The sequence below is a fragment of the Vidua chalybeata genome, chromosome 14 (genome assembly GCF_026979565.1).
Source record: "Vidua chalybeata isolate OUT-0048 chromosome 14, bVidCha1 merged haplotype, whole genome shotgun sequence".
NCBI classification, from domain to species: domain Eukaryota; kingdom Metazoa; phylum Chordata; class Aves; order Passeriformes; family Viduidae; genus Vidua; species Vidua chalybeata.
Genome location: NC_071543.1, coordinates 13,550,329 through 13,567,016, shown reverse-complemented (window position 1 = coordinate 13,567,016; position 16,688 = coordinate 13,550,329). Strand labels below are relative to the sequence as shown.

Below are 16,688 nucleotides of genomic sequence, written 5' to 3'. Positions count from 1 at the left end.
CTGGCAGCTGCAGCAAAGATGTCAAGAAGAAAAGTCAGCAAAAATCAAGTTTCAATGTCTTACATAGATATGCTTTGCAAGAATGGGTGTGGCTGTCTCCATCATCTTCCTCAGCAGGATGGCAGCTGGTGGCAGGGCTCTCAGAGCCCTGGATGAATTTGTTGCACCAGGTCTTGAAGCACAGCATTTAGTTTTTTGCTCCAGACAAGTTCCACCACAGCGGTCAGCAGGGTGGAACTTGGAATCACAGTCAGCAAGGGCCCCATGGATGAGCATGCCTCTACCTGGGACTGAAATGAGATCCATGCAGTTCTCATTAGTTTACTGACTCTGGGAAAATGAAGATAATTTCCAGCTCTCATTACCCTAGCAGAGAGGGAATAAGCTGTCACTGGCATGGAGCAGCACTTCCAGAGATGGGTTCAGCTGCAAGGTGGATGTTTCAGCCCAAGAAGACAGGTATTTGTTGTGATGGGACGAGGCTGTGGCAAAACCATCCCATTTACCTTTCTCTTACAGTTCCAGTAGAAAACAGCTCCCTGTCCCACAGACACATCTGCCTCCTGCTCAGAGATATTGTTTTCCTGGTGCAGCTGTTAGAACCATATGCTAAGGCATGGCTATTGAATAAGTCCCCAAAAGCTGCTCTACTATTAAACCCCTGTAATAGAATTCACTAGGTCAGTAGATTTGCTTTTATACATGTTTCTTATCTTTCTGTAAGTTTTTCTCCTTCTGGTAATAATTAGCAAGCACTAATCAATCCTGTGTATCACACCTAGATAATTCTTGGAAGTACTTTTAAAGATACCCTATGGAGCACACTCAGAATGTCCCTTGGCTGCCAGTCAGAAGTCACCTCCTTGGCAAACACAGCGTGTGCTTTCAGAACATGACTTTTGCCCATGAACTGGATTTTTGCAGCAGAAATGTGAGCTGAGAGAGTCTGTGATGCTCAACATGACCTGGCAATGGACACTTGCAGTTCAGAAAGGCAGCTGAGTCCTGGGCTGCATCAAGAGAAGTGGATGGGGATGGGGAATGGGACTGGAAAGATCCATACAGCCTTTCTCTTTCCTTCACCCTTCACCTAACTCAGCAGTGAAATGGACTCGTGATGTTTCAGAAAGAGGATCCTAGATGACAAAGGACAGAATAAAAGGAAGTGTTCTTCACTTGCTGTCTGGTCCCAGGACGGTGGGAGTCTCTTGGGGAAAGGACAGACCTGCACTTTTGGGAGAATGGGAGAAGTTGGGCGGATAGTGGTGTTTGTGATGATTTTCATCAGCTGCAACGGTGAGTAAATGCTTCAATGTATAAGAAGAAATTAGAGTACTAAGAGGATAGCAAAAATCTTTCGAATTATAGCATCTATTTTTTTTTAATTGACAAGTCAATTTGGAAGTCTTTAGCTTATTGTATTAACCACAGAGCCTGAGAATTCATGAGAGTCTCCTTTGGCATCGGATACAATGAGGTGGTTTCAAGAGTGCAGCAAATGGGGCAGTATTGGGAACGTCAGCTTCCCTGCCCCAAGGCAAGAGCAGAATACAGTTTTTTGGGACCCTTGGCGAGGATCCACTGTGGTGTCCAGCTCTCAAAACAGTCTTGGTGAAGATGGAATATGCATTCTAAATTTAATAACTCATCCTCATTGTTCTGTTATCATGGCCCTGGGAAGAAGAAGAGCTGTGAGACCAAGCGCCAGCACATTTGATTCCCCTTGGTCTCTCCTACCTAGTGACTCTCTGGTTGCATCAGGAAAGCTGGGACTGGAACCTTGGCTTCAGTTCCTATTCCCCTGGTTGAATATACCCTTTCTCAGAGCATGTATGACACTGGCAGCAGCAGAGGATAGCTTTGGCAAATAAGAGAAAAGTGCTCTTACAAGTTGTATACAAAAGCACAGGATTGTTCCTGACATTTAGAAAATTGTGTTGAAATATATTCCCCATTTTGTCATTAAAAAACCCAGCTTTGCAGATTACTGGGATCTGCCTTTCAACCAACTTCTTGCAAGCTAAAGCTGCTGAATATAACCAGTGTCTTTACAGGGAGGAAAAGGGGAGAAGAATAAGGATTATTGGGAGAGATGAGCCAAGTCAAATGAAATTCAGGTGATTTGCTACTTACAAGAGGCACTTCCCAGAGAAGATGTGGGAACCATGGGCAGGCAGCTGGAGAAATTGGGAGAATGTGTGGAGAAAATCTGCCCACTCTTCTCCTTTGCCTACTTGAACGCTGGCAGGATGCTGATCTGGGTCAGGTCTGAAGTTTTCCAAGGCTAAAGCAAAAGGATAGGCTCTGGTCCACCATTCCTATTCCAGGTTCAGTACTGCAGGGAATATCCCTAAACGTTCCTGCTCACAAGGAGACTCTCTGTACTGAGAAAGAATTAAGAATTGGCAAGTGCCCAGAGAGAAACACAATAAAAATAGACATGAGGTCAAGGCAGCTGTTCACTTCCCCATGCCTGATGATGTGGGCTGGCTTAGTGCTGTGGTGTACAGCACATCTGGGACCTGGCCACATGCTGGCACCTACTGCCTGGTGAGTCCTGTCTATCCAGAGGACATTTCCCTCCCCTGCTGCATTCTGATTTCTTCCCTTCCACTGCTGTTCCCCACAGCCCTCCTGGATCTGTCTAGTGTCCACCAGGTCACGGGCACATGGATGGGATCCACCACTGTTCCATGTACCTATGTGCCTTCAGAAGGTTTCACGCAGCAAACGCTCAGGTGGAGCGTGGAGAGGGACTCCAGCACCTCTACCATCTTCCTGAGGGACGGCTCTGGTGACCACATCTTGCTGTCTAAATTCCGAGGCCGAGTCAGTGTCCCAAAGTACAGCCCAGGGGATGCCTCACTCCTCATTCAGAACCTTGAAATGCCCGACAGTGGACACTACACTTGTCAAGTCGTCTGGAGGTCTACAGATAACAGCTTGATAACAAAAGAGGTGACCACTACAGTTAAAGTTGTCAAAGGTAAATCCAGCAGTAAAGTCCTGCTCTTGTGCAGCCAGGTTAAACCAAAAGAAGGTAGGGGGGACCAGTGTTGGTGCAAATAGTCTTTCACACCACACTAGGTTGGGGGCTGAAGCATTTGCCTCCCTTGCTGTGTTCATTAACCTTCTCAACACGTGAAGGTGTAAGAGTGAACTGGGGAAGGGAGCCAGTTAATGTACAGCTCAAGCTGGATCTATTGATGGGCCAGTTGAACCCATGATGCTTGAGATAATATCCAGGTCTGGTTCTGTGCAGGCAACCAATATCTCTGTGGTTCAGCAAGTGGGTGTTGTGTGAGCCAAGTATGCCTTCTCCCCTTCCTGAGCATCCTCACTGTGTGCTAGAAAAAACTCCTTCTGCAAGGAGACACCCACCCCAGAGAGCAGGACTTTGTGAAAGGGCAGCAGCAATGGTGGCACAGCTGGTGTAACCTCGATTAACACGCAGGTTACCTGAACTCAACCTGTGCAGGGAGGTGATGCCAGAGCCGAGCTGCTTCCTCCTGGGAAGGCACCGACAGCAAGAGCGAGAACTGCTGTGCCAGGGGGACCGTCCCCACCACAGCCAGGCCTCCGTCACCTGCTTTAGCCACCTCTGCTTTGTCTTCCAGTGGCAGCCACCAAGCCCATCATCAGAGCTGGAGAGCCGGGGCTGACGCTGCCGGCCGGAGCCAGCACCAGCCTGACCTGCGAGGCCGGCGGCTCCCCTCCCATCAGCTACCGCTGGTTCCGGAGCGGCCCGGCGGGCAAAGCCGAGCTCCTGAGCACCGCGGCTGAGCTGGCGTGGCCCAGCCTGCGGCCCTCGGACAGCGGCACGTACTTCTGCGAGGCACAGAACAGGGCTGGGGCCGGGGCCGTGCAGCGCAGCGATGCTGTGCAGCTGAGCGTGACAGGTGAGTGCCGCGGCACGGCTGCCAGGAGAAATCCATCCGTCTGCAGGGCAAGGAACAGCATCCTCCTTCCCTGCCCGGGAAGAAGGAACTGCCAAACGCCCTCAGCACTCTGACACAGCCCTCCCCGCTGGCTCCACTCTGTGTCCTTCTTTGTTTCCTCTATTCAATTTCCTCCTCTTTGAGGAACTGCTCTTTTCTGATGCAAAAGAGGATTTCTACTTCAAGCATTCATTTATTTATTCCTCTGTGGGTTTTTTGAAGTTCTCCCTGGCTCTGTAATGCTGCCCACTGCAGTTCAGCAAGTTTAGACAAGGAGTCGGGGCTTTATTTTGACAACAAGGAACAAGTGAGTGGTAATTCAGTGGCAGAACAAACCAGACTGGCCTTTGCTCCCCACCACCAGCTGCGTGTCTCAGGGAGACACTCTGCACCTCACACACGCCAGGCTCTGACACCTCCAGGCTCTGCAGCACGGAGTGTGACAGGTTGGACTCATTGCCCTCGGAGGAATTTTTCAACCTAAACCATTCCATGATGGGTGCCTGGTGGAAAACCTGCAGCTCTCCTTGGCCGGTCGCTGGATCAGCACACCCGTGATGCCCCTGAGGGCAGAGCCAAGCACAGGCACCACACCGTGGCCTGTGAAAGAGGCAGAGCCTGCTGAGCACCGAGGCTCAAAGCTCTGGCTGAAGCCCCGTGGTGCTTCTCCCAGCAGTCACCCATTGGAGGGAGCAGCAGGGGACCAGGGCTCAGTGCTGCAGGTGCCGCCTAACGCTGCTGGCACAGCATTGCCCTCCTGTCAGCTGGGAGGGGGCTGCTTCCTCCCGCTCCCACCTGCGGGGAATTCTGTACCACAGCAGCATCACCATGGTGGTCACACCCCTGTGTAAGCCTCTCCCTCCCCCTCACCTTGCAGATCTGCCCACAACAACAGCGGCCTTGCAGAGGAGTGGGGGAACCACGGGGGGACACCACTCAACCACCGGTCAGGAAGGCAGTAGTGACACGGAGCACACAGTGACAGGTGAGTCTCCAAGCCAGGGTTATTCACCTCTGTGGCAGGAGGAGACCGAGGCAGGGAGTTTGCTTTTCCACAGCTAGATCAGACACCTAAGCTGAGTATGAATTGTGTCTGGGTTGTTACCCAGAGAGGCAACACCAGTGGCTGCCACCTCCCCTGCTTGAGAACGTGCCTCATGATAGGAGAGGACAAGAAAATGTTGTCTGTGTCCCTCTGGGACCAGAACTGTTGAGGCTGCAGAGCTTCAGAGGGAGGTCGTCTGGGGCAAGAGACCTGGCACAGGCCTCCACACCTCAGGAAGTTTATGGTGCAGCTGATGGCAAAGCCCCCAGGCCAGCCAGAGAGTCACCATAGGAGAGTGAAGGTGTCATCTGGAAATCTAGGGAAGTGCCAGCAGGGCAAAGCCAAAAAATTCCCAGGCCGTGCTGGGAATGATGCATTGTATCAGCCAGGGCTGCCAGGAACCTGTGGGGTGAAGGTCAGGGAGGGGAGCATGAATGCCAAATGCTGCCCCTGGCCTGATGGCAAGACACACACAGGATAACAGCTGAGTCTAGGCTGGCAGAGCAGACCCCATTTTCCCGATGCCCAGTGGGGCTGCAACGCATCCACCATTCTCCACTGACAGATCCAGTCCCAATGACACGGGTCTCCAGGAGGGATACTGCTCCAGTGGGGCCTTTCACAGACACAGGTGAGTGGAGTCTCATGCTGGAAAACACCAGATTTGCACTGGCAAGGGCAGGGTGGCAAACATCAACCCAGACCAGCTCCATATCTGGCTGCTGTGCTTGTGGCAGATACGGCGGCAGGGATCAAAGCCTGGCATGCCAAATACCAGGCATTATCCAGGCAGGAGCTGCGCTCCTGACTCCCGCCCACACGCCTGTTTGTGGGGGTGTTTGCAGCCTGAAGTTTGCTGTTTGTTTTCATGCAGGGATGCCCCATCCCTGGAAGTGTCCAAGGCCAGGTTAGACGGCACTTGGAGCAACCTGGTTGGTGGAAGGTGTCCCTGCCCACGGCAGGGCGTGGAACGAGATGGGCTTTACGATCTCTTCCAAACGAAACCATCTCGGCATTCTGTGACTGCCGGGAAGTGGCTGAACTCTCAGGTGGCCTCGGCCCCTTCTCGGTTAGGACTTAAAGGCCGTCCGAAGCAGCGGGGGACTGGCGGCTCCCGGCGGCCGTGTCCCCCGGCCGCAGTGACAGCTGTCCCCCCGCTGTCCCCCCGCAGGTTCCCCGCGGCTCGCACCGTCCCCGCTGCTGTACGGGCTGCCGGCCGCGCTGGGCGGCGTCGCGCTGGGCGCGCTGCTGGCGGCGGGGCTGGGCTGGTGGCGGCGGCGGCGGAGGAAGGAGGGTGAGCAGCGACAAACCCAGGGGCAGCCCCAGGAGGAGGGGACGGGACCGTGCGGGCGGGCGGTGGAGGGCCCGGTCCGAGGTGACGGGCGGGGGAGAGTCCCATCCCCGTCACTCCCGTCTCCATCACTCCCATCCCCGTCACTCCATCCCCGGCTGATCCCTTCCAGAGAGAAGCCTGTGGGAGGGTTATTCCCTAAACGTGGGAACACCTGGAAGCTGGGTTTTGTTCTGTGACACATAAAACGAGTCGATGCATATCTTAGATTCTTTTTCTTTTTTCTTTTCAGAACCTCTCTATGAAGTTGCTTTGTGAGTACAATTTTCTACTTGGAGCATTAAGACTGAGGGCACCGTACTGGTATCTGCTCCTAAAAAGCCTCTTTGCACAGTGAAAAGCAAAGACTTATTTGCCTTACAGGGGGAGGATCTGAACACCTTAGCAGTTTAGTTAGCAACATGAGGACTTAACATGTGGTCACAGGAGATAGCCAGACTGTTCTTTAATATGGTAGAAAAACAGATAGATACTCTGGGTATTTTGCTGTGCCTGTCACATGCCATGGGAAACCTGTTCTCTGTGGGAAATTCTTGCCATTATTTAGCAAAGCAAAAGACAGAAATTTTCAGCTCTTCCTTTAAGTTCCCTCTACACTTGCCTTTCTCTATAAGAAACATGTCTTACTGCTTGGCCAAGTATTACTTTGCAAAGTAATCATATTAGCATATTATTATACAAACACATCTGCCCTGAACTCATCTCAGTCTTCAACACCTTCATACTGCTTTCCTACTCAGATACACACCATAGCCATCTGTAGCAATTTGTCCCAGTTATTCCTGGTATTTACTTTCCAAAGGCTGGACTGTCTGCTGGTAGTTTTAGAGTGTAACATAATAATGCCATGAGAGTTTATAGTACCAGTATTAACCAGTGCTTCTTTTTATGTAATTCTTTTAACATTACTTTCTAGTGTCTTTCAGAGCCCCCCAGGCTCTCACTAGAATAGTATGAATTTTGCTGTTCCACAGATTATGTGGTAGATCTTGTGTCTAAGATGTAAATGAAGTGCCATCTGCTTTAGTCGTCCCTCTCACTCGTGTCTCTCTTGTCCCAGCCGCAGCACTGCAGAAGTCGCCCTGCTGCACCCTGAGGTGGAAGTCCCTGTTAAGTGCCTACAGGAGGAAACGTGCTCTAGCACTGAAAAGATCACCGTGAAGGACAGGAAAAGCCCTGAGTATGAGAACCTTGTGACTGCAATGGAATCTCAATATGAAACAGAAGGAATTTAGTAGAGTACCAGCTTTTCCACATAAGCAGCCATGCAGGGCTGCAGGTACCAAATAGTGAACTTAGCAGAAGGAAACTCCTCCTCCTGTTGTCCCTCTGTTCTGCTCTCACTGCTTGCTTTAACCCAGAGGAGTTGCAAAACCTTTTGGTCTTTGGCAGACCAGGCCCTGCCTGCGGGAGCAGAAGCCCCAGCCAACAGTTTGTCTACCCACTTCTACAGAGCAAGTTGTTTCTGAGCAACCTGAAGGACCCAGGGCAGGAAGAGAGGATCTGAAGGAGTGATAACATGAAGTTCTTTAGCCTGTAAATCCAGGAGTAGTTGGTGCAATGTTGCCAGTCAGTAACACTAGCAAGGGATACTCTCCCATGTGTTCCTGTTAAGACATCCCAGGCTGCAAGGAACCAGGATTGTGCTGGAAATGGAGATCCTCTGGCTTTTGCAGCTCAGCAAATACTGGTTGTACATCCTGCCTGTGCTTGAATCTTTCTCCTTTTTTTTGTTACAGCATGGTAAAGGGACCACAGAGGGGAGGTTGATGTCCCAGGAATGCCATTTTTGCTATCAGACTGGAGCTCAGTGCTCAGAGAGAGAGGGAATGAGTCTCTGAACTGCTACCCAATAGTTTTCTCCTGGAAAACAAGAACTGATGTTGAAGGAAATGCTGGCATTTAATTTTTACAGTATGGGGGCCAGAGGCATGATAAAATAGAGAGAAATTTGAAGCATTTGGATAATTGTTGAGCAAGGAACCTCTCTGAATACAACAGACTGACACCAATTTACTCTGGGGGATGTAAGTCAATCTGTGTGATTACTAATGCTGGCCATGCAACATGGATGCAATTCCTGCCTTCAGCTGCAGGGCATTCCCTACAGTACACTGTCACTCAGTAGCCTGATTTGCCTCATCATCGTTAATTGTTTGTATCTTGCCTATACTGCAGTGCTGCTGTCAGTTCTGACCTCTCTGTCTGTGCCTCCAGCCAGCATCCCTTTGTCCTCCAGGCTTGGCAGGGAGGAGGAATGCCTCCTGGCTTTAGCAAACCAAATTTGTAAGAATTACTGGCTTTTTTCTATCAGTGGGTGCAGCAAGGAAAGCATGGGGAAGCAGCTGAGCTCAAGTCACACACACCCTCCTGCTTGGCCCTGACTTCACCCACAAGGCTCATCTCTGCTGCCATGGATCATCTCTTTTTGGGTCAGCAGCCTAACAGCAGGGTCACTTTGCTGTTTGCGGCCTGAGTGCTGTGTAGAGCCACACTTTTACCTTTACAGCTCTGAATTGCAGGATGTGAGGTGGGAAAGATCAGAGAAAAAAAGTCTCCTGCCTATATTGTGAGGGCTTCACAAGCACAGTGACAGCCATGCAGGGAGGGCTGTGCTGGGTGTCAGGCTGCCCTCCAGGGAGGCAAAGTCTGGATCCAGTCTGTGGGACTCATGGCAGCCAGCCCTGAAGACCCCATGCTGCAGAAGTGCTGGCATCAGCAGTTCCAGGGGTGGTGCAGAACAAAGGAGTTGAGGGGAATGGAGAGCTGCAGCCATGCTCACGCAGGGCAGTAGCATATGGTGCAAGGTCAGTGCTGGGTAGGAAAGGAACTGAAAATTTCTCAGCTTCCCCATCCTTACCTCAGCAAATCTAGGCCCAAAACACATGACATGGCACTCTCCTTTCCCCCCCAAATATAATTCTCATTCATTTTCAATTAGCTTTGTTTTTTCTGCAAATTTTCCTGCTGTTAAAAGCTCTGAGCTCCAGGTCCACTCATTGACTATGTAACACCACAGTTTTTCCATCTTGTGATTCCTCTCAGCACTGATCTGCTCTGACAAGGTCTGGACACCTTCCTCGGAAGACATGAAGCCTGGGAGAAGCTACAGAGGAAAAAGGCAACAGGAGTTAAGAAAGGGGGAGCAGATGGACCCAGATGGACCAGCCCCCATGTACTCCATGTTGTCAATCCTCTGGTTAGGGCAGCAACAGGACTTTGGTCACAAGTAGCAGAACAGTGGAAATATTAGAAGCCTGTCTCCAATGCTGAGGTGTTTTTCCCTGGGTAACAAGTGTGTGATTATTTCTTTATTTTACTTTTAGCACGTTTTCCATGTTTCTAGTAAAACCTCTTGGCAGCAGAACGTCTTTCTTCTGAAAGCCACAGAGGGTTCTGCTGTGTTGCATCACCATCAAACCAGAAAACTTCTCCTTTGCTTGCACTGTGCTCATCTGCTGAGCTCTGCTCCAGAACGGAAGGAAAAGCTCAGCTTCTGCCCTGAAAGGACACTGCCTCCCAAAAACACACCATCTTGAGTGGCCAGCAGAGTGTCATGAGACTCACAGTTCCCCTTGCAGTGCCTGTTCCATGGAGGGGACCTGTTGGCTTTTACACCTGCTGGGTTTGTACCATACTTTAGAGCAGGAAGGTGGGAGATGAAGTCCCAGAGAAATTTGTCCCATTGTAATTTGATGCTTGTTCTTGTAAGAGAGGAAAGGGTTTACTTTCTTCCCCTTCACCCTAGTCATCTGGAAGGATCTGGGAGCTGAAGGGGAGAGTTATCTATAAAGCAGAGGGCAAACTACTGGAAGCAAAAATTGGAAATGCATGAGAAAACATGAATGAAGGGCATAAAGAAACCCTTGGCCAGCTGTGGTGCAAAGGAGGTTGGGTCTGTTGAAACCTCAAGGTTTGAGTGACAGCAAGGCTCGGGGCTGACATGGCTGTGTGCTTCATGGAGGATCCACTGGGGACAAAGCAAAGCCTGAAATGATAGACCTTGCTCTCTTTTGAAGCTAACCTCCATGATAAAGATCAGGGTGTTGTCTGTGAGTCATGAGGAGGTGCTTGAGGGAGACTATGGGAGTTTGAGTCATAAGGAGTAGGGCCATTTCTGGACCACTTGTGGACCATGTTGGTCCAGAAGTGTGCAAGCTAGTCAAAAAGCAGAACACAATTTGCTTAGGCAATGATACACATTCACGGGTTCCAGCTTTGTACAAACTCCAGCTTCTTCAAAATATTTACTAAAAAAATAGTTGCAACAAAAAGCCCAAAAGCTCAGTATTCCAGTTTATTAGTACTCTCAAATATTGCAAAATTTGCTGATGGTACTGTCCTAAAACTAGTCAGTAGAGTCTTGGGATTTTTTTTTAATTTTTGAGTTTTCCATGTCAAATGCTTTCAGAGTTTGATTTGTCAAATTGGGCTGGATGCTGCCCCTCTCATTCCCCTACCCTGACATATCTGAAATGCTACAAGTCAGTTACTGAAAACACTTAGCAATCATTATGTTTTCAAGTGGGATGATTTAGAGGGAATAACTTTAATTAAATAGCAGAATAGGCAACCTTGCTGTAAGTGCTGACTAGGAATAACCATGCAAAGACAAGAAGTCTTCTCCAAACAGCAAGGCTCCCAGGAGGGGCAATGGACTCCATGGCCTAATTTAAAACATATTGAGCAAACATGCATTTTTCACAGGCTAATGGGCCAGAGGGAAGTTAATGAGCATCCTCATTAGTTTGTACTCCATATAAAAAAAAGATTACTACATGTGCAAAGGCAAGATTCTTTATTATGGATAATGCTGCCTTTACCCATGATGATGTGATTATAGTTGTCAGGATCCTTGTTAACTGAGCTTAAATTACAGCTGGCTAGTTAATGCTGTGTAAGAGAACAGCATTGTATTTGGATGCAAATAATAAGGAGCCAGGGCACAATTCCCTGTCTTCACAGGATAGAGAAGTTGCACCAGCACCACTTCTGCTCTGATTTAATGTTGGGAGGATACCCTGACAAATACTTCCAAAACCAAGGTGGAAGGGAAACCCGGCAGCACAGCATCAGTCAGGTGTTCTGGAACAATGGGATGGGCTGCTCAGTACCTCGGTGGGTTTCTGGAGAAGTGCCGAGCCTGGAGAGGAAGGCTCCTGCCGGAGCAGGAGGAAAGGGCTGCACCCTCGAGGTCGCGTTGCTCAGCAGTGCCTCACTTGGGGTATTTGACAAACTGACACTCTGCGCACTGAGTGTCGGACTCAGCTTGTCAAATACACGCAGTGCCACACTGCAGCTCCCGGGGTCACGGTGTCCTCGCTGGACGCCAGCCTGGGCACACAGAGGGAAAAGAAGCACAGCAGCTGTTGTTAACTTCAGAGGCTTTTCCCAGATAGCAAAAAGCATAATTTATCCTCCCATATTTCCCCCTCCTGCACCCTTTTTGGGATGAGAGAGAACCACACCAGCAGACACTGCCTTCTGCTGAGGAAAATATCCACTCTATTAATTCCAAAGTCAGAAAAAGAAGTACAACTCTGCCCCTGGGCATACACATAGGGGTTCATCACCGACTCTGTTGGAGGCTCCTCCATTTGGCAGAATACTGTAGAGATTATGATGCTGAAAGAAAACCAAGCTCCACATAGGGAAACAATGAACTTCTTCAGAAGTGAAGTGAAACTTTCTCTTCTGTTGACAAATGAACCCCCTTCTGCTTCATTTCTAGCAAACAGAGAAAACCTTTCCTGCAATAAGTGGAACTTTCCACCTCCAAACGCTGGCATAATCCAGCATTTAAGGGTGAACATCATATTCACACACACACACACACTTCTTGCACAAATACAAAATATAGTGTTATTCCCTTGTTCTTTTAACAAGAGTGTGCAGGGAATGCAGAAATGCACCTAAAGAAAAGTAAATAACAAAACATACACAAGTGAAGATGTTGTACAGTATTACTCTGTTCTGTGTCCTTCTCAGATGCTGACTGTTTAGAAATTCAGTCTAAAAACAGATTTGAAATTCTGATACTGTACAACCCTCCCAGAAAAATCCATCCTGGCTCCTAAGTTACATACCCATTCTGCACAACACTGCTTATGTCATTCATACTCTTTGTGGACATGTCCAGATATAGCTGAGTTTTTAGCATGGGGTTTTAGCTTCCTTACCAGTCCACGGATTTTAATTTCACATGACCAACATCACCAGTTAGTGAGAAAGTAGTCTTGCTATTTTTAGTATCAAAATAAAGACTGAAATGTTTTTAATTATATTTTTAAGGTAGACCATTAAAGACACTAAAGTAGTATTAAATTAAGTATATTAACAGTATCATACAGTGGGCAATTCATCAACCATTTCTACCTCTAACTTCTGTGGTTCTATTTTACACAGATGATCATAGGATTACATCTAATATCACATACAGCAACATACCTGGAAAGGAAAAGGTTTTTTCAGGTGAAAGCACAGCAAATACATGTTCTCTGAACCCAGAAGAGAGTGGAGTAAGACTTAAGAGCAAGATAACAGCTACAGCTTTAAAGGTAAAATCTGTTTCTAGACTGAGTCACTACGTAGGCTTTGCAATTCTGGCATTCCCCTGTCTCCACCTTCGCCTTGGGTGCAATGTAGATAGTGACCAGTTCTGTGTTCTGCCTGCTCATTCCAAATGCAGTTCAGCCGTAGCAGATAAAACTATGTGGCAATGGATAAAATCAGCATATGTACTTCATGAAGATAAGAAAACTATGTTAATAAGCTGATTTAAGATCAGCCTGCTGGAGTACGTGTGAACCTGTGATCCCCCAAAGGACTCTAAGCCATACCAAAATGTGGGGAAGCCACTAGAGAAAGACTAAGCAGGCTCTTCAATAGGTATCAGTGACCAGATTGCCTTCAGCTTCAGTGCTGATGTCTAACAGATTTGGCCTTGTAGGGGGAAGAAGAAAACAAGGCAGCACTGCTTCTGCAATTGAAGCTTAAAATAATCCCCCGTTGTGGCTTTCTGAGCGGAAAAACAGCCACTTAAAATGTTGCTGTGAGGGACAGATAAGGGGTGGAGACACAATGGAGATAATTCTATCAGCAGAGGGGAATGGAACTTGCAACTCTACCCGTAGAGATCATATCTGATGTGAATGGATTTTTCATTGTCAGATCTTCTGGTTTCAAGCTAAAGTGGTATTCCCAAGTAAAAGCTCAGTGTCATAAAACTGAGCAATCTACTGCATACTCTGAAGGCCAAAAAAAAAGAATTTTTCTTGCTGCATTCTTAAGTCCGTCCCTTACCAAATTCACAAAACGTCCCCTCCAGGCTGCACATCATCGCTCAGGCATTTTTACAGGGCTGTCAGACTGTTCTGCAACTTGTAATGAAAATAAATGAAAATCAATATTATTGGATAGATTCAACTCCAGACCTAATAACAGCATGCATAGAAGTGTGACTGTGTGGTTTTCACATGATGAGCAGCAGAGCCCTAGAATGCAGGCTGCAGCCATTTCAAGGCATGCGTTTATTATGTAGGATTTGAACTGAAATCAATGTCATCTCTGTTCTCCCCTTGGTGAAACACAAATCACAGCCTGAATTGAAAGCAAGAGTCCCCATAGATCTGTGGCAACAGTGTCTGCTGAACCCCTGGCCAGCTGAAACCTTGGGTCATGCTTCTCCTAGGAGCTGGAAGCCTTTGCAATAACAGAGACAAATAAAGCTTTGCTCATGGCAGGCTTCCACTGGATGCTGTCCTGCTCCATATATGACCTTCCTATGCCCCCAGCCCTGCAGTGGACACTGCAAGGAGCTTTGCTAGACAAATGCTGATTCACTTCAAAGCCCCCAGGAAGCCCCCATTATCTTCAGGTCACCGTCACATGCTCCCACAACCCCTGCACTCCCCTTAGCCCCGCAGCCCCCGTCCCTGCACACTGGACTCTGTCCCCATGCCCAGACACACAAAGAGGGGAAGAGGGTAAATGCAGTAGACTTTCATCTGCTCTACTGAAACCATAGGGACAGTGAGAAATGGAGCTGACGAGCACACTCGCACACCACTGGGACAGGGTCTCTCCCTGGTTACACCCTCCTCCAACCCACACCCTCCCCTGTTCATTGTGAGCTGCCTCATCTATGACTAATTTAGATCAAAATCTCCCACTGCCAGCAGCTCACAGGCAGCATGTGTGTGTCGGTGAGCTGAGGGAGCACGCACACATGTACCCTGCTGCTGAGTAGGGCCACATATCACTGTTAATCATAATTCATCTTCATCAAGGAGCCATGGTCCAGAGTGCTGTGCTCCCTGGCTGGGACCAGTGACATTCCATCCCTGAGCCTGCCCTCCCCAAGCACACCCAGCCAAATGCCACCTCATCCCTGAAAGAAGGCACCAAAAAGCCCCTCTGGCTTAGGCAGACACAGCCCCAGGATGGAAGGGAGGCAGCCCAAACCCAAGCAGGATTAAGACCCCTCAGAGTTCAAGGTGTAACATGGGGTGGGAGGACAGCTTTCTTCATTGCCAGGAATTGTCCCACACCTTTCGGTGTCCCAATACCCACAGGCCTTTGGGACCTCCTGAGGGAGAAACAGGAGATGAACCCCAAAGGACACATCCTCCCCTGTCCCCAGCCCCCTTTCCGCGGGCAGGACCTGGCACCTACCATCGTGGGGCCATCCAGACCTGCGGCAGGCCGGGCCGGGGCCGCGGCGGGGGTCGTGCAGGAGCGCTGTGGGGGCTCAGCCCGGGCACACAGCTCGGTTTTGAAGGGGCTGCTCCTCCTTCAAGAGGAAGCTGCGAATGGGGAAGATAAGGCTGAGGTTAGATAACAGGAAATGTCTGGATGTGAGTGACAACACGTCCAGGTTGTGAAAGCAGCTCTCCCCATCCTGCCGCGCGGCACGAGGCTCGCGAGCGGGGTGAGGGCGAGTGCCTCGGCCTTTGCCCAGAGTGGCCACGACCCCTCAGGGGCCGGGCACACAGGGCCGGGCACACAGGGCCTGCAGCTGAGCCAGCCACTGGCAGCACAGGGAAGGGCACCAGGGAAGCTGTGAGCAGCCACACCAACTGTCCCCAGTCCGGTCACCTCCATCTCACTGTGAAGGCACAAACAGCCAGAAGGGCTCTGGTTAGGGACACAGGCTCATGCCCAGGGGTGGATCTCTTACCCTGAGAGGAGTTTGAGTGAGGCGTAGGGAAGCAGAGCTCTGTTCTCAGGGCTTCAGCCATTGCAGGAGGTTTTGTTCCAAAAGCTGCCCCACAAGGCTCACCTCACTTTTGAACTCATGGCCATGCCTCAGCTCTTTTGTTCCCTCGCACTCACATGAGCAGACAGGTTTTGCTTTCCCACTTCCAGCACCCGACCAAGGAGCTGGCCCTGCTTCTGTGCCCCTGCTGGTCCCTCCACACACCCTCTGGTGTCCACTGAGGTCCCCATCCTGGTCTCTGGAACATCCACAATGCCTGCACAAAAAAGTAAACACCAGTGTATAGCTCAGAGTTATAACCAAAGCAAGTCCCACGGTTTCTCCTCTCCTGTCCCCTCCCTGTACCACCCTCAGTATGAGGCAGTCTGAGGTGGCACCTAGAATCAGTGCTGTTTTCACCTGGCCAGCGCAGCTGTGGGGACAGAGACCAACAAGCTGCATTTGCCCATGCCAGTAGCACAGGCTGGCCACGCAAGACCAAAATGAATTCAAGTAAACCCAGGAATTTTAGAGGCATTCCTCATCTTTCTAGACCAGTATGATACACAGTATATTTTGTAAGGCCAGGATTCATTAAAAAGATACTGCTGCAGACCAGTCTGCACCATCCCAGGCATGCTTACCATCAGGTAGCCCTGATGGTGTGATGGACACTTGAGGGACATCCCTCTTGTAGAATTGGTTTTCCCACTCCTAGCATTCAGCTGCAGCCCTTCCTTTCCAGTTTTGCCTCCCCACTGCTGTCTGGCTCTTCAGCCAAACCCCACAGACACCCTCCAGTGCTGATGGCTGGGGCCTGCCCTAGTCCAGCAGATTTCAGTTACGTTATCAGCATGCCAGGACTGCAACCACAGACTTTATGTTTCTGCAGCTCTGACCAAACCCCTAATCTGGAAAACACTTATTTTTGCCTCCAAGTAACTGAGCCCTCTGGGAGCACCCACAAGGTACTCCTGAGACTCTGTCAGACATAGTAAGCCAGCCTGCTAACAGTCAAACCCATTCCCTGTGCCTGAGGAAAAGTCAGATAATGAGGAATACAGTTACTGTCCAGTTCCTCTTTCATTTGCCTGTGTTTTAAAATATACAGTAAAAGAGGAATGGACAGGTCTGAGTGGTTTTGTTCTGTTTTTACTT

General features: G+C 49.5%; 1 protein-coding gene and 1 long non-coding RNA gene across 4 annotated transcripts; one reads left to right on the top strand and one right to left on the bottom strand.

Moving 5' to 3' along the window:
- The first annotated feature begins 1,198 nt into the window (after positions 1 to 1,198).
- LOC128795353 (V-set and immunoglobulin domain-containing protein 4-like) lies at positions 1,199 to 8,037 on the top strand. 2 transcript variants are annotated; one of them, XM_053956079.1, is made up of 8 exons: positions 1,199 to 1,296; positions 2,630 to 2,986; positions 3,618 to 3,899; positions 4,816 to 4,923; positions 5,549 to 5,614; positions 6,155 to 6,277; positions 6,567 to 6,588; positions 7,395 to 8,037. In XM_053956079.1, exons 1-8 carry the CDS (start codon positions 1,242 to 1,244, stop codon positions 7,567 to 7,569), a joined length of 1,188 nt encoding a protein of 395 aa, XP_053812054.1. In that variant the 5' UTR covers positions 1,199 to 1,241; the 3' UTR covers positions 7,570 to 8,037. The 2 variants fall into 2 exon arrangements, with proteins under 2 accessions (XP_053812054.1, XP_053812055.1); XM_053956080.1 differs by lacking the exon at positions 6,155 to 6,277.
- A 1,746-nt stretch (positions 8,038 to 9,783) lies between these two features.
- Positions 9,784 to 15,601, bottom strand: LOC128795354 (uncharacterized). Of its 2 annotated transcripts, XR_008433498.1 has the most exons (4): positions 15,513 to 15,601; positions 15,008 to 15,138; positions 13,637 to 13,713; positions 9,784 to 11,668 (listed from the first exon to the last, which is right to left on the bottom strand). It is a non-coding gene; the product is annotated as an uncharacterized LOC128795354 (long non-coding RNA). The 2 variants fall into 2 exon arrangements; XR_008433497.1 differs by lacking the exon at positions 15,513 to 15,601 and having other exon boundaries at positions 15,008 to 15,328.
- Positions 15,602 to 16,688: the final 1,087 nt, after the last annotated feature.